The following is a 23,454-nucleotide window of genomic DNA, read 5'->3' on the forward strand; positions in this document are numbered from 1 at the left end:
TCAAGTTTTAAATAGCTTCTCCCTTCCATCCTGGCTGAAGCAACAAATAAAATATTTTTATGAAACACATTTTGAGTTAGATTTACTTACAGGGAAATGTCAAATTTCTCTGAAAGGGCTTTAGATTGTCTCACAACTTTGACATCTACTGATGTCACCTGTTTACAGGTGTGTCCTGTGATTAGGGGGTGAAAGGAAGATGTGAACTCGCCATGTTAGTGACCGTTAGATACACGGAGTGGTTTTTTTTTCCCCCTGTTGGAGTCTATCCTAATTTAGCTTCTGAATCATATTTCATTCAATTTCCAAATCCACAAAACCAGGATAAGTTTACAGCCCATATTCAGAAAGGAAATAAATTAGTTTGTGTGTAGACTTTCCTGATATTACACTGATTTGGGAATATATGAACAATTTTATGGTTTCCTTTCGAAGTAGGTCAAGTCAAAGCAAAACCAAAAACAGCAAAAACTGTAAGACATAAAGAGTAGAGTGGAGCCGACTGAGAGATTAAAATAAACTAGAATATTTTTATTAACAGGCAATTTGAAATAATTTGTGCACTTCAAAATATTCTACAATAATATATTATTTCCAATTTTAATATCTTTAAGAAAATTACTATATTATATGTAAGTACATGTGCATGTGTTTGAGGTAGGATATTTAACTCAATAAGGGTTATTTTCTTTTATTCGGGTCAGGCAAAGCTTCTAAGGGGATGTGAAAGGGATATCTCTATCTCTTAGCTGAGAGGAAGAGTGAGTTCTAAGTTAAATATAATCAAGGAATTTCCCTGTCTTTGCTATTTGAGATTGTGACCACAACAGGCGGTTGGCTGAAAGGGAAACTGAAGGGCGGGGAGGGAGGGAAATAGATGAAAAAACAAAACAAAACAAAACTTCCCTAAGCAGCTCTACAAAACATTTTAGCCCCAGAAATAGTCACAGAAATCCTCAAATCAAACCAGTATCCAGATACAAGGAAGTGTTATGTAGCTGGAGCAGGGTAGACACTCATCAGCTCAGTTCGGTTACAAAAGTCCAGGCTGCTGAAATTAAACTCTGATGCCATTCATGCCAGCATCCAATCACGACAGAGATCAGAAGTTCAGAGATGCCTCCAGCTCCAAATTGCCAACAACAAGTGTGGCTACTATACGTCAAGGACTCTGAAGCCGTGAGAGAGGGGGAAGAACAACAGTAGAGAGGATGCCCAGCTGGTAAGAATCGAGCGTTTATGAAGTTTTAGTCACTTGATGAATCTCATTGGCTAAAATCAAGAAACGCTCCGCCTCTTTGCAAATATGTGTGAAGGGGAGAAGTGCCTAAACTTCTATGTCTGATAGCATTTGACCCTATTGCTTTTGGCCTCCCGGCTTTATATCTATATATACACAGGTATATGTGTATATTTTATATAATTGTTCTCCGTTCGTTGATATCAAAGACAGTTGAAGGAAATGAATTTTGAAACTTCACGGTGTGCCACCCTACAGTACTGCCCTGACCCTTACATCCAGCGGTGAGTTTGAATGTGACATAACTTCTCTCAAAACTTAATTGAAGTGCCTTGTGTATTATGAATGTGTCAGCTGTGTACAAAGAACAATTCCTCCTTGTTTAGTGAGCACAGTGATATTATTTTGGACTTTCTGTGGACTTAAAGTGGTCTGTGGACATATTTTCTGGATGTGTTTTTTGGTTGATATTTGGATCTACAAAGTGAAAAAATTTGAAGCGAATCTTCCCATTTAAAAAAATTATCACGCCATTTAAGAATGTTTAAAATATATTATTTGCCTTGTTCAGCACCTACTCACTCAAAAAGAAATTTCACTGGGCAGGGATATAATAATGTATGGATAATCTTCAAGTCAAAATAAACACCAAATAATTTTGATTTATACATTAAGAAATAGATAACTAGCCGTTGTTGTACCAAACAGATTGTGGCTTGTCATTGCATTTTATAAGGAATATTTTTTGGTATGTTTGATAATGAAAATCTTTTGACAAATCTGACGTTTAAAGCTTGTGATTCTGGTAAATTTTATTTAGAAACATTTGCCTAGTACTAAGAGAGAATATTAGTGAGGGTGCACAATTGTGTGTGTATGTGCTTCAAATTAGACTTTGCTATTTTTAAACTGGTAAATGAAATCTGAACAGTGTTTTTCCAGTCATAAAGTTATGGGAGATATTCAAGTCATATGTAGCAATGTGATGTTAGTTTAACAGCATGAGATTTCGTACTTTATTTTATAAGACTAATGAGAGAGGTCCTTTGCGTGTTGAAAATGGTGAGGTTACAAAGGGTTAACTTGCCATTTACCACCTGTGTCTGTTGGAGCTTGATACTAGAAGCAGATTCTGCTCTCTCTGGGCAGGACTCACTTACTGTAGACTAGTAGAGTGTGAAAGATGTGTGATCTTCCTTTAACATGATTTGCTACAACGTAGAACACTAATGTGGGCTATGTAGATTGTTTCTCTTCCTGTGAGGTTTCTGGTGGGTTGTGCGAAAAGGCAGAAGAGAAAGAGCAAGGCAGAAAGATAAATAGAATAGAGGAGATAAAAAGAAAAGGGTGAAAAAAGAGAGAGGGGAAGCAAGTTTGGGGTCTCCAAGGTTTCAGTGGAATTTGTTGGTGGTGGCTTGATTCGTGTCTTGCTGTTTGCCACAAACAACAATATTAGCACAAATAAATGGCTCTAGGATTTATGTTGTTGTATAATGTGAAAATTAGATCTAGCTGCAGTTGGGGATTGGGTTGATTAAAAAGAAAAACACCAAAGATTTTCTGGTTCTCAAAATTGTTTCTAATCTCAAAATTATCTATTCCATTAAACATCTTTGGAAATAATAGTTCTAAGAAGATCATTGTGATGAAATAGTAACCGTGTAATGCTCCTCTTGAGGGCATCTCTCCTAAACTAGGTACTTGGAACCAGGGAAGCTTTAGAAGAAACTTCCTTCTATTGACTAATAACCCACACTTCAATCCTGCATACATACCTCTCTAGAAGCATTTCTAATGATAAGAGAGGCCTATAAATATAAAGAAATAGAGAAACTACTTTTTTATAGTACCTTGACGATCTATTAGTTCATGAAGCAAATGTCATCTCAGTTTTTGACATACTGTAATATTCTAAGCAATCATAGTATTTTTATTTTTTTTTTAACCTTTATTTTAAGTTCAGGGGTACAAGTGCAAGTTTGTTATACAGGTAAACTTGTGTCATGGGGGTTTGTTGTACAGATTATTTCATCACTCAGGTACTAAGCCTAGTACCCATTAGTTATTTTTCCTGATCCTATCCCTCCTCCCACCTTCCACCCTCTGAAAGGCCCCAGCGTGTGTTGTTCCCCTCTATGTGTCCATGCGTTGTCATCATTTAACTTCCACTTACACGTGAGAACATACAGTATTTGGTTTTCTGCTCCTGTGTTAGTTTGCTACGGATAATGGCCTCCAGCTCCATCCAAGTCCCTGCAAAGGACATGATCTCATTCTTTTTTATGGCTACATAGTATTTTTAAGTAGTTTTAAATTTTCCTAGAATGCCCTGGGCTTTAATCATGGTGCCTGATACTTCTGGGGAAGGCAGGGGGGGCATGTTGAGAAGCTGTGAGACTATGGTTCAGAATGGCCAGGGAGCAATTATTTGCCTAATAAATAATTTTAGGCAAGAATATGTACTTCTCATTTGTAATGCAAGCTTAACCAACAAAAACATTAAAGTGATGAAACATAGCTCTTACTCAGCATCTGCTCTGTGGAAGACATTGCAAATACAAAAACCAATTAGATGTGACTGTTACATTCATTTATTTAATGTTGCAGTACTTACATATTTAATCTAAAATATATTTTCCTCAAATATTTTAACTGTTTGTCATGTGTTTTAAGGACTGAATTATTACTATTTTCCAACCTTTATTACTTAGTGAATAAACAAGTGAATAAATGAAATATCACTGAAGGAATTAGTATGATAATGTATATTGTCAAAGCAAGGATCAAACAATATGTTCTTTGATACCTCATGAGTAAATGGGTTTGAGCTGGTTTTTCTAAGCAGACAACCGTTGTAGTTCTCGGTTTACAAAAAGCTATTTTAAGAAAGACCAAATTTAATCATTCCATAATCATAGTCATCTACATAGTTAAATTTGTCTTTACTGACCTTGTGTTTAGAAAGAAGTCATGAAAGATAATTTTTTAAAGAAAGAACAGGATATCTTGATATTTTTAACTCCAAGCTACCTTAATTTATGAATTCCCTTACAGAATAGAAAAAAATGACAGATGTTATCTTTTATTACTAAATGTTAATGCCATTCCAAAAAAGTGTTTAAATACATGTTTCAAAGGTTGATGGTAATCATTCTCTAAGTTAAAATTGGGACTTCATCCTCTGTTTTTTTCCTTTCCACTTAAACATATTCCCATATTGAGCATTTAGTTGTGCCCTGATGTTAATGCTAATTTACTTTAGTCTTTGCAAAAACTTTTCTGAAAACCAAAAAGGCAGTTAACACCTTAGAGCTTATTAAGTTCCCCTTTTGATAATATTAACAATACAAAGAGGAAAAAAGTTGGATAAAATCACATTACCATTTGAATACTAACTTAATTTTTAAAATATTGAACTATAGATGAAATTATAAAAGTTCAATAAATAAGTCAGTGGGTTCGTTACCATTAATTTATGAATAGAAACTTGTACACAATAAATTCTGTTTGTTGCTTATTTTGTATTAGGTGAATATTGAAAATGAATCTAAAATTTAGCACTTCAGAAGATACATCCTTGTTAATTTATTGTTTGGGCTAAAACTTGGGCAATTTTCCATTCTTTCATTTCTAGAATTTCCATCTACTTTGCAAAATTTATTTTTTAACAAAGTAATCTTAATAGATTAAATTCTTTCAAAGTATTTTTTCAAAAAATAAACCAGTTAAAATGATAAACATGAATCAAAATTAAATTTTGAAATTATGTGATCACTGAGGGCTAAAAATTAGAGAAAAGTAAACATCATTTCAATTTGAACCACCAGTAAAATATTTTATATTGTTTTTTCTTAGTCATCCTGTATTCCAAAGAAGCATCGAGCTATTAAAATACTATATGGATAATACGAAGTGTGTTTTTTGTGTGTGAATTACATATTTGTTGTGAATTTTATTCTTTACTGGCGTAAAGGTCAACTTTATTAGCTGTACTTTCTAAATATATCCCAAAAGGAAGAGTGATGACAATGAAGTTACGGTGGAAGATCATTTCATTTGTAAGATAAAATCACCTAAAGGCAGATGCAGCTCTGTGTTGGGCGTCCTTCACTTGCTCCTCCACATCTGTTCTTTTTCTTTCTCATTCTTTGCCTCAAGAACCTGCCTCCTGATAATTGCTTTAACAGGTCTTTTCTTCTCTGGTTTCCTGTTGAATTCAACCAGCAGCAATCTCCTGCAGGAGAGTGAAGTTGGAATATTGGTTTCCCTGGCTGACTCCCTGTTGGTTTTTGGCTAAAGGCTGCAGATCCTCTCAGAGGCCCTTGCTGCAGGTCCGAGTCCCCTGACTTTGAGTAGTTACTCCCTCCCCTTCCTTTTCTTCAAGCTTAGGAGGAGTAACCATTTCCCGCCATTGCTAATTCTAGGGATCCACATCATATTCCTTACCCCCTCATTAAACTTTCCTCAATATCTTTTTTCTTGCCAGTATCATGCTCTTTTTCCTGCCAGGATCATGACAACTCCACACATTAAAAAAGTATGCCATGATGTTGTTTATGCACATAAGAAGACTTCCAAAATAATTGCTATAGCAATTAATAATATAATATAATTTTTGATATGAGGTAAATGATGAATCTATCCATTTCAATGAGCACACTGGCTTTTAGCCATCTCCGTAATCACTAAGTTTCTCTGACTGAAAGGAATGAGCCAACATGCTACAGTCTGCATATGTTGTTTATACACAGTTGTTTATACACACTTTTAAAGAAATATTAAGTTACAGTTTATCTTCAGCATCTAATATATCCATCAGTTGTGATCAAGAAAAAATTTTTCAGTCTCTAATGAATAAGCTTCAAAATATATTTATGACCAACTGTGGTTAGCCAAAAGCACAATGCTGCTCTATTTCCGTGCGCTGCGTCTAAGCGGTGAGTGCATTTAAACAGCAGAGAGTCATCTTAGCAGAGTGCCCAAAGGATTTGCAAAAGATCTCAATTGTAGTAAGTAAACTCCACCACTAAGTGATTATGTGACCTTCATGAAATCACTTAAGCTATCTAAATCAAAGTTCCTCATGAGTTAAGTAGGGATAAAAACCTCTCATTTACTGTTCACAACTAGAACTTTGAGAAATAAACTCAACTCAACTCTGAAATACACCCCTTTAGTGGACGGTAAGTTCTCACTTAACATTACTGATAGGTTCTTGGAGATTGTGATTTTAAGCAAAACCGTATGTAACTAACGAAACCAATTTTACCCTAGGCTAATTGATATAAACAACAGTTAAGTTTCTATGGCATATTTCGGGTCACAAAACCGCCACCAATCTTCTAAATATAGACCCACAAGATTTCTAATATTAAACATTGAGATAAATGTGAGCTACACATGTATTTAAGAAAGATTAATACAAGGAAGTAAGATAATTATTTGCCCAATTTTTGGTGAATCAGTGAGTGATGGTCATAGTGGTAGTACGTTAAATCAAGGAATAAATCTTTGCAAAGCAACAATTGTAAGGAGCACCTCTTACCACCACACAGTTCAAAATCAAATGAAAATATAGCAGGCTTACTGAGCACTTTTTGACTGCATCGTTTATCATCATGTATTTTATGATTATCATAGACTTTATGAATTTTTATTTTACAATAATGTATATTCATTCCTTTAATTATTTTCCAACCTGCTTATTCCAGTTCAGGGTCTCAGGGCCAGAGCCTATCTCAGCAGCTCAGGGTGGAAGGTAGAAACCAACCCTGGACTGGATGCTATTGCATTGCAGGACACACACACACACACACACACACACACACACACACTCACAATGGGGCAATTTAGACACACCAATGAACCTAATGTGCGTATCTTTGAAATGTGGGAGGAAATAGGAATACCTGGAACATCCATGTAGACCTGGAGAGAACACAAAAACTCCACATAGACAGTGACCTCAGCTGGGAACTGAATTTTTTTTTCTCATCAGCGTTATATGGAAAAGACGTTAAACAAAACATTTTTCATGACCTGCTGTATTGTTCTGTTCTACTATTATATTACGTGTATAGTGTGCCAGTGGACTGGAGCTGCCTTCCAACAATTGTGTCTTCATGTAAGCATACCTCGAGTTCCACTTTATATCAACTTTCGGAAGAAAGATCATTATGGGTCTTGACATCATCTTGGCTTGTCCACCTCAGTTCTTATACTTTAGAATTAAGGAATCTGAATCCCAGAGTGGTTAAGTGTATTGTCAAAGATCACACAGCAAAATAGTAACAGAACCAGGATGAGAATTCAAGTCCCTTGACTACCAGTTCAAAGCTCTCTTTAACACAAAACATAGCATTTTATTAGATTTGTATAAAATTTTACAGTTGACAAAATGTTTCCCAATGCATTGCACATGTGACCTACCTGGGAGGTAGGCAGATATGGTAGGCAGAATAGTAGTCTCGAAAGATAGCCACATCCTAATCCTCAGAACCTGTGAATATGTTATGTTACACAGCAAAGCAGAATTAAGGTTGTAGATGGAATTAAGGCTGCTAATCAACTGACTTTAAAGTGGGTGGAATAACTCGTATTATCCCTGTGGGCACCATGTAATCACAAGAAAGCGGAAGGTAGAAGAGTGAAAGTGACATGTTGTAAAAAAAGACTTGACAGGCTATTGCTGGTTTTGAAGGTGGAAGTGGGTCAGGAGCCAAGGAAGCTGGAAAGGGCAAGGAAACCGATTTTCTCCTACAGTCTGCAAAAACAATGAGGTCCTGCCAACACCTTGATCTCAGCTCTGGGAGACCCACATCAGTTTTCTGATCTGCAGAACGGCAAGATACTAACTTTGTGCTAGTTTAAGCCACTAAATTTGTGGTAACTTGTCATGGCAGCAATAGGAAACTAATACACCAAGGTAAGAATTGTTATCCCCAAATTGTAGATGTGGACACTAGAAAACTGCGTTTTGTTTTGATGCGTTTAACTAAACCTTCCCATGAATTTATTATTTTTTTATGGTGCAAAGTGGGGAAGGTAGAATATATGAGTGAAATACAATCCTAGACCTCAGGGAATCCAAGGTAAAAGTACTTGTATAGAAATAATACAAGGTACAAGATGGGGCTGAAAAACACTGGACAAGCTAGCCCAGGGACTGCAGATGCAAGCATCTGCTCTTGAGGCAGTAAATTGAAACAGTGATTCTTATTACTAGTTTCTGTTAAAGTTCCTCAAACTCTTTTACACAGAGATATATCTGACTCTTAGATGGCAGCTCTAAAATTTTGAAGGCCAAATTTAGATCCAGGAAACACAGGAATGCACATACTCACTTCTGATGTTGTCAGATATTGAGAGGGCTTCGCTGGAGCCTTGGAAATGCACTGTAAACTGTAAGACAATTTTGATTCGGGTGGTTATCAGACCACACTTGGAGAAATAATTCTAGACTTTTTGGTGTTGTAAGGTTCTCAGTTAATTTGGGTTTGAGATTACATCGATGCCTCTCTCTGAGAAATTGGGAGCCAAGGGAATGAATGCAAGTTCAGTATTTTTATCAGACACTCCAGATGATTCGTTTGTTTGCACACCCAATTTTGAAAACCACTACCTACAGTGAGGCAAGCTTAGACCCAATGCCCCAATACATGCTCATAAAAAGGTAACTAGAGATAATGAAAAACAGAGATGCACGCTCCCAAAGAAAGACTTCACATTCTCACTTTATTTCAAAGCCAAATTGATTGTAAGATTAAAGTGACAATTTTCAATCTCTGTTTGAGGACAAGAGAGCCAAGTTTCTGATTAGCTATTTTGAAGCTCAAATTTGTCTGGACAGGGTTTCTATCTCCTTTAAAGAATTCACCATGGAAAAGTCCTCAAGCAACAAGTGATGGGTAGATAAAATACTGTAATTACGATCAAAGTGCACTCTGTCTATGTAATTACACACTTCCCAACCTCTGCAAGCCACTTTGTTCCATTAAAATAGAATGAGAAATGGACATGGGTGATGTGTACTTATTGGTTAGTCAAGGTTTTGGAAATGACAGTTATTAACATGTGTGTTTTACCATAAACCATAATATTTGGGGATAACTTAGATTGTGGGAATTAATTCTTGCTCCATCCTTATTTTTATTGTTTGCCTTCCATTCTCTACTTAATCTGACTATCTTATGGTGAATTAGATTATTTGAAGTTCAGAAATGAATTCATTAAGCTTAGAAAAATAAATGTAAGGGCTCAAAATCTCTTGCCACTTTCAAATTTCCAGTTCTTTTTTCTTTCGTTTCAAATGAGTAAACCTAATCTGTTAGGTTGAACAGCAAACACCCATTCTCAAATTCCATTAACTCAGGCAGATTTTTCATAATTGAGGGCAAAACCAGCATCATCATAATGTTAAGACTGAGAAAGCATTTTGAGTCAAGAAATACAAAACCGAAGCTAGCGTGGTTATTTAGTCAGCCATATGGCCAGCTAGAATAGGTGTTTAATCTTTTTAAACGGATGTTGATTTATCATGGGAATAAATAATAGAACCTATACAGGTTTATAATAGTGGACTATGGGAACTCTTTCTTTTAAAGTCAAGTATATTATGCCTTAAGACTGTGGATTGCATTTAATTTAACCCTCCATCAAATGCTGACATTTTATCAATGTGTTCAATTTTTACAGCTTCCTTAAAAACATCAAACTTTAAATATTTAATTTGAAATTCATCATTAGCTTTTCTTTCTTCTTTATTATTTTCTGGCTCAAAGAAACTTCTATTTTTGCACTTGAATTTAATAGTGTCACTTACTTCTTAACTACATAAATAATGAATATATTATTCATTAAAGCTTTCAATGAGGAAATATGCTTTCTTACAACTTTTCCATGACACTGCAACTGCCTCTATAAAAAAAAATTTAATAAGATGTATTTTTCTATTTTACTTTTTTCCTTTTAACCCCTTTGTTATCTCAGGCAATAAATGAGACAAAATTTTTCAAACTAAATGATGAACAATCAAAACTGACGGGTTTTCTTTCAGCATCTTAATTGATACTGTCTAATATGATAAATCTTTGTACCTTCATAAGCTCATTTTTTAGTACCCTATAGAGGCTGATGTGGCTATAATTGAGAATTCTGCAACAAAATGTGAAATATTAATGCACGATTTATCTTCAAGTTAGTACTGCTGCAAATGTGGTCCATTGTAAATGTTGCAGTCACACTGACACACTTTTTACAGTCAGATGTTCAATCATTTTTTTCTTGCTGAACAAAAGGCTTCAGTGATGCTCTATAAATGCACTACCGAACCTCTTGTATGATATGCAAGGTGCCAGCCTATGTTCCTACATAAAATGTACATACAATTTTACCTCTGTGTCTTAAATGCTTTAAAGCAGTGAAGTGGAAAGCTTGTTTTTCCCTTCAGCTTTTGACCTCCCTTCTTTTCTTTTGCTCTTTCTCTCTTTCATAGAAGCTCTGCATTCTTTGCTGCTTGTTAGTACAGAATATGCCTGAAAAAGCTAAAAATATTATAGAACACTTTTTTAAAACAAGTCCAAGCTTTGCTTTGCAAAAGTAAAATTGGGCTATTGTGCAAACTAAACTAAGACATTGAAACAGAAACATATCAAAAATATAAACACATAAATAAAACTGGCAAAACATATGCCTTTTGGATTTTATACGATAATTGTTTTTAATACCTAGCCTCTCTGAATTAAGTACATTTAAGAAGATTTGTAAATAGCTGATCTTTAAGTAAATTCATAAATTCTATTTGGTTGGGGGGACAAGGAACAATAGGAGAAGGGAAATAGTTCACTTTCATTGTAAACTTAGTAGTTGAGTTTGTAGTTTGAAAGCTACAAAGCTACTTAATATTGTTCTGCACATATTTATTAAATACTTGATACTGGATATATGATAAGAAATTTACAACTTCAACATTTTTACGTATTTGTTTTTACTGTAGCAAATTTGGTTCTGAAATAATCTTAATTAAGTGTGAGGTAAAGGAAGCTCTTCGAAGCTCAGGTAGAAATATAAATGTCAGAGCATTTTAGATATTCTTAGATAAAACATACTCAGATAAAAGTGATTGTGACTTGCTACTACTTATATTTCAATAAGTATTTATTACACAAATGAAGTGTTTCTAATAATCATGATGCCAACAAAGAAAAATTTAGTAAAACAATTGTTTTCCATGCCATCTTCTAGGTTCATAATTTTTTTACAAACAAGTTATAATCATAAATAGTTTCAATGTCTTATTCATTAATAAATAATCTAATGAGCACTTTCCAGTTACTATATAAGTGACTGCATCAGTGTCTCATCATATCTATGTAATTTACTACATTTATTATTTCCCTTATTTTTGAACATTTGGTGTGGTTATAATTTTTGTTATTAATTAAGAATGTTATACAACCACCTTTCTTTTGAATTATTTCCTTGGGATAGTTCAATGGTCCAAATATTTAAGGAAAGCAAACTTATACATGTTCAATCTAAGCAAGGTATGTAATTTACCTGAATTATCTCATATAACACAGTTCTTAAGTAATATTCCCAGTTTGCAGATGAGAAAAATGATGCTTGGAGATAGCTAACTTAACCAAGGGTGACCTAACTAGTAAGTGGAAAAACCTGTTTGTACCATCATTCTCACCCGAGTCAGGGCTATCTGACCCAAAGATTTTACTGCTTCCCCCACAACATCCTGCCACCTAAGAAGCAAGAGGGCCGGGTAGTAAATGAGTGTATACTTTTTCAAGTTTCTGGAAAACATTACTATTTAAACAGTATGCCAATGTATTTTGCTAAAGAGTTGCAGCTTTGAATAGTATTATTTTTAAATTTCATAAGTTAATAGATGTAAGATGATATGTGGTTTTGATTAGCACTTTTTATTAACTAGGACAACTACGGAAACCACAATTACTAATTTTAAAAGACCTCAACGTTTGATTTTGTATTTTTACAAAATGAAAATGAGATATGAACAGCGAAATATGTAGTATTTATTGAATTTAAACTATGTTCCAGGAACTGTTCCAAGCACTTTACACATTTAACTCTCAAACCACCTTTAAAGGTAGTTACTAGTATTATTTCTTTCTAACCAAGAGACAGTAGTATAACGTTTAAGAGACTGGATTCGGGGGCCAATGCACATAGGTTCAAAAATCTCACTCTGGCAAATGTTGTACCTCCTAACTTAATCTATATGTCTATTTTTTTTTTTCCATGTATAAAGGAGAGTGATAATAGTAGTACCTACCTGATTGGATTGCCTTAAAAATTAAATGAGTTAATTGTACAAATGACTTAAGACAGAGTCTGGCACACAGTAAGTACTATAGAATGCTAGGTCTTATTATTTATATTTTATATGAAGAAATCGAAGCAGAGAGACGCTGTGTAACCTGTCCTGGGTAAAACAGCAGGTAGTTATGGGTAGGATTCTGATTTCTATCACATTTTCTTTAATAGTAAGTGCCTTAACTTTCAGTAAATTCTATATAGAAATGATTTTAAAGCATAAATAAAACATGACAGAAAACTGCAAAAACTAATAATTTAACATTCTAGAAAAATGGTCTGAGTCTAAAGAGGAAATATATTTCCAAGTATCACTCACACCCTTAACTTAATTCCAGACAGCCAAATTTATTTATTTATTTATTTATTTATTTATTTATTTATTTATTTATTTTAGATGGAGTTTTGTTCTTGTCGCCCAGGGTGGAGTACAATGGCGCAATCTCAGCTCACTGCAACTTCTGCCTCCCGGGTTCAGGCAATTCTCCTGCCTCAGCCTCCTAAGTAGCTGGGATTACAGGCACATGCCGCTATGCCCAGCTAATTTTGTATTTTTAGTAGAGACGGGGTTTTGCCATGTTGGCCAGGCTGGTCTCGAACTCCTGACCCCAGGTGATCTGCCCGCCTCAGCCTCTCAAAGTGCTGAGACTACAGGCGTGAGCCACTGCACCCGGCCCCAGACAGCCAAATTTGAGGACAGTCTATTCTCCCTCTGGAAATAAATGTTTCCATTAGAACCCTTACAGACAGGGGCTTAACTTTGAAAACTTAGAGTTGCCCAGTTTGGAAACTTGGGGTCACTTACTTCAAAAGCTATCCTTTAAACTGATTTTTTTTAAAAAAACCCTCAATGCTTTTGCTCCCCTATTTCTGTTGATAACTCAGAAATCTCTCATTTACCAATTTCTGTTACTGAAATTTGGTGATGTGGATCAAGCCCTCCTCCATGAACTCTTGACACAATCAGATTAATTAATTTCCACTCTACCAATGTGACTGTTTTTTCCCTAATGTGGTACTTCGACTCACCATCATTTCTTTCCATCTCTGTTCTTTTTATCTTTTATGCTTTTGCTAGCTTGTCTTAACTGAAGGCTTTTCTTTCTCTGAAAACATCTACATCGCCCATGGTTCTTTAGTAGAAGCAATGCCTTCTGCACAAACTCCTTTTCATTCCGGTGGACAAGAGAAGAAACTATCATATTTTTCAGACAACACTGCTGTTTTGGGATCATAGTTGACCCACGGTTACTCAATAATTTCACGTTTTCTGAAATCTCAACCATCAAAGTGATTTACTGACCTTTATGACAATACACTGACCTTCAGAAAGCTCTCTTCTGTTACATGGCTCCATTTTCCTCTTTACTGTGGCATCTCATCTGCCAGTTCTTTGGGAACTCTATTCCCTTTTGATTGCCTTCCCACAATGTTGTCTTACAGTCCCTCTGCCTTTTCAGCTCAAGAAGCTCCCATTTCCACTTCAGGTACCAATCCACACAAATGCCCTGGGTTGTTCATCATTACCTGAAATTATCAGGCCCAAATCACACAATCTTACACTTTCCTTTCTGGCCACTATCTCCTCTCTCATACCCCCAGCTTGCACCAAGTCCCTTCCCCTCTCTCATACCCCCAGCTTGTACCAAGTCCCTTCCCCTCTCTCATACCCCCAGCTTGCACCAAGCCTGTTCCTTCTGCACACCCTCACAATCTTCCCTATGAAAATTTATTCCCTTCTTCAAAGTTTGTCTTAATTTCTATTTATTTCATAATGTATTTTGTGCATATTCACTTATGAGTTTCTGTTCACCTACTAGACCCTACTACTTAAAGTGAAATGCATAGAATAATACAAAATGTGGGGCCCACATCAGTCCTACTAAATGAGAATCTGCATTTTATTTATTTTTATTGTTTCAATAGTTTTGGGGGAACGTGGTTTTTGGTTACATGGATACGTTTTTTAATGCTGATTTCTGGGATTCTGGTGCACCCATCACCTAAGCAGTCCACACTGTAACCCAAAAGTGAGTAGTCTTTTATCTCTCACTTCCCAACCACTCTTCCCCTTGAGTGTTCAAAGTCCATATATCATTCTTATGCCTTTGAGTCCACATAGCTTAGCTCCCACTTACAAGTAAGAATATACCATATTTGATTTTCCATTCCTGAGTTATTTCTCTTAAAATAATGGTCTCCAATTCCACCCAGGTTGCGCAAATGCCATTATTTCTTTCCTTTTTATGGCTGAGTGGTATCCCATTGTGTATATACACCACATTTTCTTTTTTTTTTTATGGTGAAATGGAACTTTTATATTGGACCCTACCTTTTCACACCCAATTCAGTTTGAGACAGACCAACAGAGGCACTATAAGAGACTATGGCTGTCTTCCTCGATATTCAGACATCCTAGTTTCCAATAATTTATTATGGACCTGTTACCCATGAATCAATGTAAACCTATTCATATTTAGGGATTAGTTTCCACAAGTACTAAGTTGAATTTCCTTTTATTTGTCCTAAAATGCTTACTTTCAAACTTGAAGGAACTTCAATTATTCCATGTAGTTTTCAATAATATTCTTTTATCTTTTCAGACCAGAGTCAAAATATTCGTACAGTATTCATACTGCAGCACCTTCCACACACCCTTTGGTCTCTTGAACTGCCCTTCTTTGGTTCCTTTTCCACTTTCAGATCTTTCTTGAAGTCTAGTAAGCAGAACTGTACTGGGTATTCCAGCTGCAGTTTGGTCTGTCATTGTTGGAATGACTTCTGCTACTCCATGGTCTTCCAGCTGGTCTATTTCTAAGATTATATGATCTTCTTTTTTAAATTTTTTTTTATTTTTTATTGTGTTTTTTAATTTTTTTATTATTTATTTTATTATACTTTAAGTTCTAGGGTACATGTGCACAATGTGCAGGTTTGTTACATATGTGTACATGTGACATGTTGGTGTGCTGCACCCATTAACTTGTCATTTAGCATTAGGTATATCTCCTAATGCTATCCCTCCCCACTCCCCCACCCCACGACAGGCTCCAGTGTGTGATGTTCCCTGCCCTGTGTCCATGTGTTCTCATTGTTCAATTCCCACCTATGAGTGAGAACATGTGGTGTTTGGTTTTCTGTCCTTGTGATAGTTTGCTCAGAATGATGGTTTCCAGCTTCATCCATGTCCCTACAAAGGACATGAACTCATCCTTTTTTATGGCATCCACTATGTTGGTTGATGGGCACGTAAGCTGATTCCATATTTTTGCATTTGTGAATTGTGTTACTATAAATGTACGTATACAAGTGTCTTTTTCATATAATGACTTCTTTTCCTTTGGGTAAGAATCTGTATTTTAACAAGAACTCAAGGTGATTTGTGAACACATTCAATTTGAGAAGCATGGATCTAATCCAGTGGTTCCCAAGGTGTGATCCCAAGAGTACAACTGTAGCACCTGGGAATAGTATTAGAAATGCAAATTCTCAGGTCCACATGTGTACTATTGAATTTAAAAACTTGAAGTTGTAGTTCAACAATCTGTATTTTAACACAGTTAACAGGAAATTCTGATGCGCATGGAAGTTTGAAAACCTGACCATACAACTGACAAGGGGAGGGGTTGTCTTGTTAATTTTGGTATTCTCTGTAGGTGTAGGGTATGCGTTTTACAAATGCATAGGAAGTGACTGAGCAAATGGATGAATGAATGAGTGAAGGATGCTCTTGCTTATCTCACAGATAATGTGTATTGTTTTCTTCTCTGATACAACTTTATACTTCACATATGGTATTTACATTTACTTACTTCAATGACTAAACTTTTAATTATTTCTGGATATACATTATAGCTAACATTGAGTCGTGTATATTATAAATATTCAATAAATGTTTAATTTGATTGAAATAATTCTATTATACATTCTTCTACTTTTGGTCCCACCCCCACCACCATACACCTTTCCCTTTCACGACACATTGTTTCAGGCCAAGTGAAGGAACAAACACAAGATATAAGGCAGGTGGGAATCTGACCTATTGGGATTTGTCTTCTCATAATAACAAAAATAAATCTTAAAAACAAAGTCGAAAATGAAAGTGAGAAAAGCAAATAAATCTGGTTTGAGGCTACACGTAGTTGCTGGCCACACGCATAATTTATTCTTTTATAAAATGCCTTTGGTTGCCATGTTGAATCATGTGAGAACATGTGGAGTGCAAACACTGTTGGAAACAAAGGGAGCTTGGGTCTGAAATAGGCTTTTCCAGTCATAAGAGAATGCCACGATTTTCATTGCTCAAAGCATGCTGCTTAGTTTCAACCAGTGAAATGAAATCGTCAGGCTGGGTAACTAATGGTGACTCTTGGCAGCAGTGTTTTGTGGATCCTTTTCATTGAACAGGGACAGACTATAAATAATAGCATTTGTTTAGCACTTTGTCGCTTCCAAGAACTCCAACAGCCTTAACAAATAGACATCAGTGTTCTTTGCCAGCTCACAGGTGGTTAGTTTTTAATACCCAGTAAGGAGGGTTGCTATAAGTAGATAGCAACGCGAATACTGATGAGGTCCTTCAGTTTAAGATCTTAGGCTAACAGTGACTATTCTGTCATTCTAGTCTTTTCTTAATTAGTCATACCCTAAAACAGTAGGTCTTCCCTGGGGCACTAAAAATGTCTAAAAGTATGAATATCTGCGTTAAGGCAATGATTAATATATCTAAGTTTCGTGATGAACAGTTGACCAAAGTCACTAAATATGACTCATATTTCAGCAACCTACCTCTAAGATGGTCCAACTCAACAGGTCCTCCTCTGGTGCCTTCTTCAGTCATACAAATGATCCAGAGGGTTGACAGAGGATCCGTTGATTATATTTATCTGGAAAGCCATTGCAAGCTCTACGTGGATTGTTTTTAGGGAGATGGGGGGATATCTCTCAGGAAACCTGACATCCCTTTTTTCAGTTATGTCACGCTATAAGATACGCAAGCTGTCTGGTCATTGTGTATGCAGCCCTTGTAGGAAGACCGAAGCCAAATTATCAAAGAACATTGTCTTAAAGAAAAAAAAAGTAAAACAAGCCTCTACCCTGCCTTCTCCCATCCATCGCTATAGATGTTTCCATGAATAGAAAATTTAGTAATAAAAATCATGAGATTCAAAACAAGTGACTAAAAAGTATGCGTAAATTTTAAAGATAATGTTATTTATTTCACTTGCAATGGAAATGTTGCTTCTTTTGAAAGCAATCACTATTAAGAGAGCCTATGATATAGACTGTATATCATAACTAAGATTAAAGATTTCACATAGAAAGATTAAATAAACTAATTTCAAAAGATTTTACAGTAATGTTTTTTAAAGATACGTTATTACAACTGGTTACTCCAGTAGAAGTATGTAGGCTCTGTAATTTTAAGAAAGCATATTTATAATATAGTTTTAAACATTTAAAGAAACCAAAAATAAAGAACGAGAAGTAATGGAAGAGGAGGAAAGTCTTTAAATGGCAGTGTGTGTTCGAATGCCATGGCCCCATATTTATTGCAACCTGACCCCCTTCCCTTCACACATTCTCAATTCCTAGTTTCTTATTTATGTTATTTTGTCCATATAACACACATCACCTTTGAAAATACAATTTAGTTTACTTTTTTATTATGCTTATTGTTTCTTATCTGTCTCTTCACTTTGGAAAGTAAGCTCCATGGAGGACAGACATTTGTCTACTTTGTGCCCCAATTCATCCCAAGCACCTAGGCCACAGCCTGGCACACAGAGGTGCTCAGTCAATAACTACTGACTGAATGAATTACGGAGAAATCATTAATAAATAATTCTTGGTGCATTTACTTATATTGCTTTTCCTGACCACTGGGATACAATTTCTTTTAAATGAGTGAAAAACAAGCTTATTGAAAAAAAGAAAGTTTTCTCTCTCATTAGGATAAATGAATCTTAACAGGATTGAGTAATTAACTCCAAATCACAGAGCTGGTTAGTGGGAGAACCAAGACTTAATAGCCAGAATGTCACACTCAGAATTCAGTGTTCTTCCTAAATCTTACCATTATCCTGTTTATACGTCTAGATATCTTGTTTGCTCAAATCCCTCATAGTCGTTTAGGACTTTATCGTGTAAAACCATTTCACATATAGTATTTGAGCCATAGAACTATTATTAGTTTCATTTTATAGATAAAGAAACTGAAGGTTAGAGCGTTAATGACTTGCTGAAGATCACATAGATGCCTAATTAATGGCAAAGGCAGGATTAAATTCCTGGAATCTAATCAAATAGCCTTGTTGTTATTACATAGTTCTCTCTAGTTACTGTTCATTTTAAAAATGTACTAAGCACCATCTATGTGCTAAGCCTTATACCAGGCACTAGTTAGCAAAAAGTTATTCATGCTATTATGGAAGTGTATCTTCAGTCCATAAATGAACACATGATATATTGGGTGGTGGTAAGTCTCTGCATAAAAATGAGGAAAATAACAGATATATACAGAGAAAATGACAGGGTTGAAAACGATGCTATTCACAATAGCAAAGAAATGGAATCAACATAAATGCCCATCAATGGTAGACTGGACACCGTGGAACACTATGCAGCGTAAAAAAGAATGAGATCATGTCGTTTGCAGGAACATGGATAGAACTGGAGGCTATTATTCTTAGCAAACTGATGCAGGAATAGAAAACCAAATAGCATTATGTTTCACTCATAAGTGGAAACTAAATGATGAGAGCGCATGGACACAGAAATGGAAACAGCAGACACTGGGACCAATTGAAGGATAGAGGGTGGGAGGAAGGAGAGGATCAAAAAATAATAATTGAGTGCTAGGCTTAATACCTGGATGATGAAATAATATTTACAGCAGAGCCCTGTGACATGAGTCTACCTATACAACCAACTTGCACATGTACCCCCAAACTTAAAAGTTAAAAAGAAAGGAAAACAGTGCTATATTAACTGGGATGGTCATCTAATAAGGCCTGTCAGATTAAGAGACTCAATGAATTCAACTGCATGTTAGAGATCTGAGTGACATAGATCTGAGGGGAATGAGGATGGAATTTGGTAGAGAAAGAGCATTCCAGACAAGGAGTGTAAGATCAGAGTGGCTGGAACAGAGTGAATAAGAACAGGGAAATAGGAGAAGAGAGCAACTGAGAAGGAACAGGGATGTGACGTGTAGGTAACAGTAATGATTAATTTTTTTTCAAAGGATTTTATTGTCTCATATTTTAAAGAATGACTTTGACTCTATGCTGTGTAGGAAATAAATGTATAGACCAAGTTTAGGGGCTATTGTTCTATATGAGAATTTATGGTGCTATGTACTAAGGTGGGGAAGCATGGTAGCATCAAGCACACATTTCAAAAGTTGACCAATGGAATAGTTGACGTTTACAGAGATTGACCTCACTTAATTCTTGGGTGTCATCCATAGGAGGGCATCGGGTTTTCACAGCATGGCATTACCTTACCTGAGTGAATATATGTCAATCCAAAGCTGGTTCTCAGCTTAGAGAACTTGGAAGCCTGATATGTCCGCAAAAGATCAATTTCTTGTTTAACAAAACACTCAAAGATTGATATATGAGAAGGAGAAAACCCATCAATGCATTACTTCTTACAATAAGAAATGTAACTTATCTTGAATAAGCTTCTGTTGATTGATGAGTGATATGGTTTGGCTGTGTCCCCCACCCCAAATCTCATCTTGAATTGTAGTTCCCATAATCCCCATCTGTTATGAGATGAACCAGGTGGAGAAAATTGAATCATGGGGGCAGTTTCCCCCATCCTGTTCTCATGATAGTGAGTTCTTATGAGATTTGATGGTTTTATAAGGGGCTTCCCACTTCACTGGACATTCATTCTTCTCCTTCCTGCCACCATGTGAAGAAGGATGCATTTGCTTCCCATTCTGCCATGATTGTAAGTTTCCAAAGGCCTCCCCAGCCAAATCTCAGGTATGTGTTTATTAGCGATGTGAGAATAGACAAGTACACTAAATTGAAACCAGAAGTGGGGTGCTGCTATTAGGATAGCCAAAAATGTGGAAGCGACTTTGGAGCTGGGTAACAGGCAGAGGCTGGAACAGTTTGGAGGACTCAGACGAAGACAGGAAAATGGGAGAAAGTTTGGAACTTCCTAGAGATCCGGAGGGCTCAGAAGACAGGAAGATGTGGGAAGGTTTGGAACTTTCTGGAGACTTGTTGAATGCTTTTGACCAAAATGCTGATAGTGATATGGACAGTGAAGTCCAGGCTGAGGTGGTGTTAGATAGAGATGAGGAACTTGTTAGGAACTGTAATAGAAGTGACTCTTGCTTTGCTTCAGCAAAGAGACTGGCAGCATTTTGCCCTGCCCTAGAGATCTGTGTGACATTGAACTTGAGAGAGATGATTTAGGGTATCTAGCAGAAGAAATTTCTAACTGGCAAAGTGTCCAAGAGGAAGCAGAACATAAAAGTTTAGAACATTTGCAGCCTGATGATGTAATAGAAAAGAAAAACCTGGCAAAGCCAGGTGCAGTAGCTCACACCTGTAATCCCAGCACTTTGGGAGGCCAAGGCAGGCGGATCACTTGAGGTCAGGAGTTCAAGACCAGCCTGGCCAACATGATGAAATCCAATCTCTTCTAAAAATACGAAAATTAGCTAGGCATGGTGGCAGAAGCTTGTAATCTCAGCTACTTAGGAGGCTGAATCAGGAGAATCGGTTGAACCCAGGAGGCAGAGGTTGCAGTGAGCTGAGATTATTCCACTGCATTTCAGCCTGGGCAACAGAGTGAGATTCCATATCAAAAAAAAAAAAAAAAAAGTAAAGCAAAGAAAAACCCATTTTGGGGGGAGAAATTCAAGCCCAAGCTGGCTGCAGAAATTTGCATAAGTAACGAGGAGCCGAATGTTAATCACTGAAACAATGGGGAAAATGTCTCCAGGGCACATCAGAGACATTCACAGCAGCCCCTTGCATCATGGGCTGGGAGGCCTAGGAGGGAAAAAATGGTTTCCTGGGCTGAGTCCAGGGCCCCCTGCTCTGTGCAGCCTCGGGACATGGTGCTCTGCGTCCCAGATGCTTCAGCTCCAGCTGTGGCTAAAAGGGGAAAAGGTACAACTAAGGCTATTGCTTCAGAGGGTGCAAGCTCCAAGCTTTGGCAGCTTCCACATGTTGTTGGTCCTGTTGGTGCTCATAAGACAAGAATTAGGGTTTGGGAACCTCCACCTAGATTTAAGAGGATGTGTGGAAACACCTGGATGTCCGAGCAGAAGTTTGCTGCAGGAGTAGAACCTCATGGAGAACCTCTGGCAGTGTGGAAGGGAAATGTGGGGTTGGAGCTCCCACACAACATCTTCACTGGGCCACTGCCTAGTGGAGCTATGAGAGGAGGACCCAAAATGGTAGATCTACCTACAGCTTGCATAGTGCACCTAGATAAACCACAGACACTCAACCCCAACCATGAAGGCAGCCAGGAGGGGGGCTTACCCTGCAAAGCCACAAGGTGGAGCTGTCCAAATCCATGGGAGCCCACCTCTTGTATCAGCATGTCCTGGATGTGAGACATAAAGTCAAGGAGATCATTTTGGAACTTTCAGATTTAAGGACTGCCCTGTTGGATTTCAAACTTGCATGGGGCCTATAGCTCCATTGTTTTGGCCAATTTCTCCCATTTGAAATGGGTGTATTTACCCAATGCCTGTACCCTCATTGTATCTAGGAAGTAACTAGCTTGCTTTTAATTTTACAGGCTCACAGGCAGAAGGGACTTGCCTTGTCTCAGATGAGACTTTGGGCTTGGACTTTTGGGTTAATGCTAGAATGAGTTAAGACTTTGGAGGACTGTTGAAAAGTCATGATTGTGTTTTGAATTGTAAGAACATGAGATTTTGGAGGGGCACAGTGCAGAATGATATGGTTTGGCTGTGTCCCTACTCAAATGTCATCTTGAATTTTAGTTCCCATAATCCCCACGTGTCATGGGAGGGATCAGGTGGAGATAATTGAATCATGGGAGCAGTTTCCCCCATCCTGTTCTCATGATAGTGAGTTTGTTTTCATGAGATCTGATGGTTTTATAAAGGGTTTGCCACTTTGCTGGGTGCTCGTTCTTCTCCTTCCTGTCACCAAGTGAAGAAAGATATGTTTGCTTCTCCTACTGCCATGACTGTAAGTTTCCTGAGGACTCCCAGCCATGTGGAACTGAGTCAATTAAACCTCTTTCCTTTATAAATTACTCAGTCTCAGGCATGTCTTTATTAGCAGTGTGATAATGGACTAATATAATCAGCATGTTCTTTTTCTATAGATATAGAGGACAGAAAATTAGGTCCAGAATGTTGCCAGATAAATATGGCATCGCAGAAAATAGGAAATAAATGGAGATTTTAATAGCATGTTTCATCCATCTACCTATAGCTAATTCCATAAAGATATACCTATTAAAAGGACCGTATAGTTACTCATGTTCTTGGTCCAGAACATATGCCAGGACAGAGTGGGAGAACCTAGAGTCAGGATATCTCTTTCTCTCTTGTGGTTTCTCGACCCTGACCAAAGACCAAAACATCCTCCAACAGCCTGACTAGCACATTTGTACTTTAGATATGTTAATATATTTGATAGGTTTCATTCTATTTTTAACCTGAAATTAATCCATCTGTTTGATGACTTTGTCAATCAGATCCAGTGTATATATATTTTTCACTCATGAGGACAATCAATCTTATTTCTCAGTTTCTATGTTGTAACCATTATATGTCACAATTATAAACTATGTTATGTAATTTTCCTAGATTTCTATTAAGTAGATTTATCTGCTAATTTCAGCTGGTT

The 23,454-nt window shown here is 36.7% G+C and overlaps 1 protein-coding gene across 13 annotated transcripts in view; it reads left to right on the top strand.

Annotated features, from left to right (window-relative positions):
- TP63 (tumor protein p63) overlaps positions 1–23,454 on the top strand; it is a 300,778-nt gene that overhangs the window by 33,325 nt on the left and 243,999 nt on the right. The window contains exon 1 of one of the 13 annotated variants that reach the window (XM_009447014.5): positions 865–1,222. The exons of 1 other annotated variant lie outside the window; for it this stretch is intronic. In XM_009447014.5, the coding sequence (XP_009445289.1) occupies positions 1,212–1,222 (11 nt within the window). In that variant the 5' untranslated portion in view covers positions 865–1,211. Of the gene's footprint in view, positions 1–864; positions 1,525–23,454 lie in introns of those variants that run through there. 11 more of the 13 variants (XM_054681331.2, XM_003310173.5, XM_063807429.1 and 8 more) reach the window with 11 other exon arrangements.

This window comes from Pan troglodytes, chromosome 2 (genome assembly GCF_028858775.2).
Source record: "Pan troglodytes isolate AG18354 chromosome 2, NHGRI_mPanTro3-v2.0_pri, whole genome shotgun sequence".
Lineage (NCBI taxonomy): Eukaryota > Metazoa > Chordata > Mammalia > Primates > Hominidae > Pan > Pan troglodytes.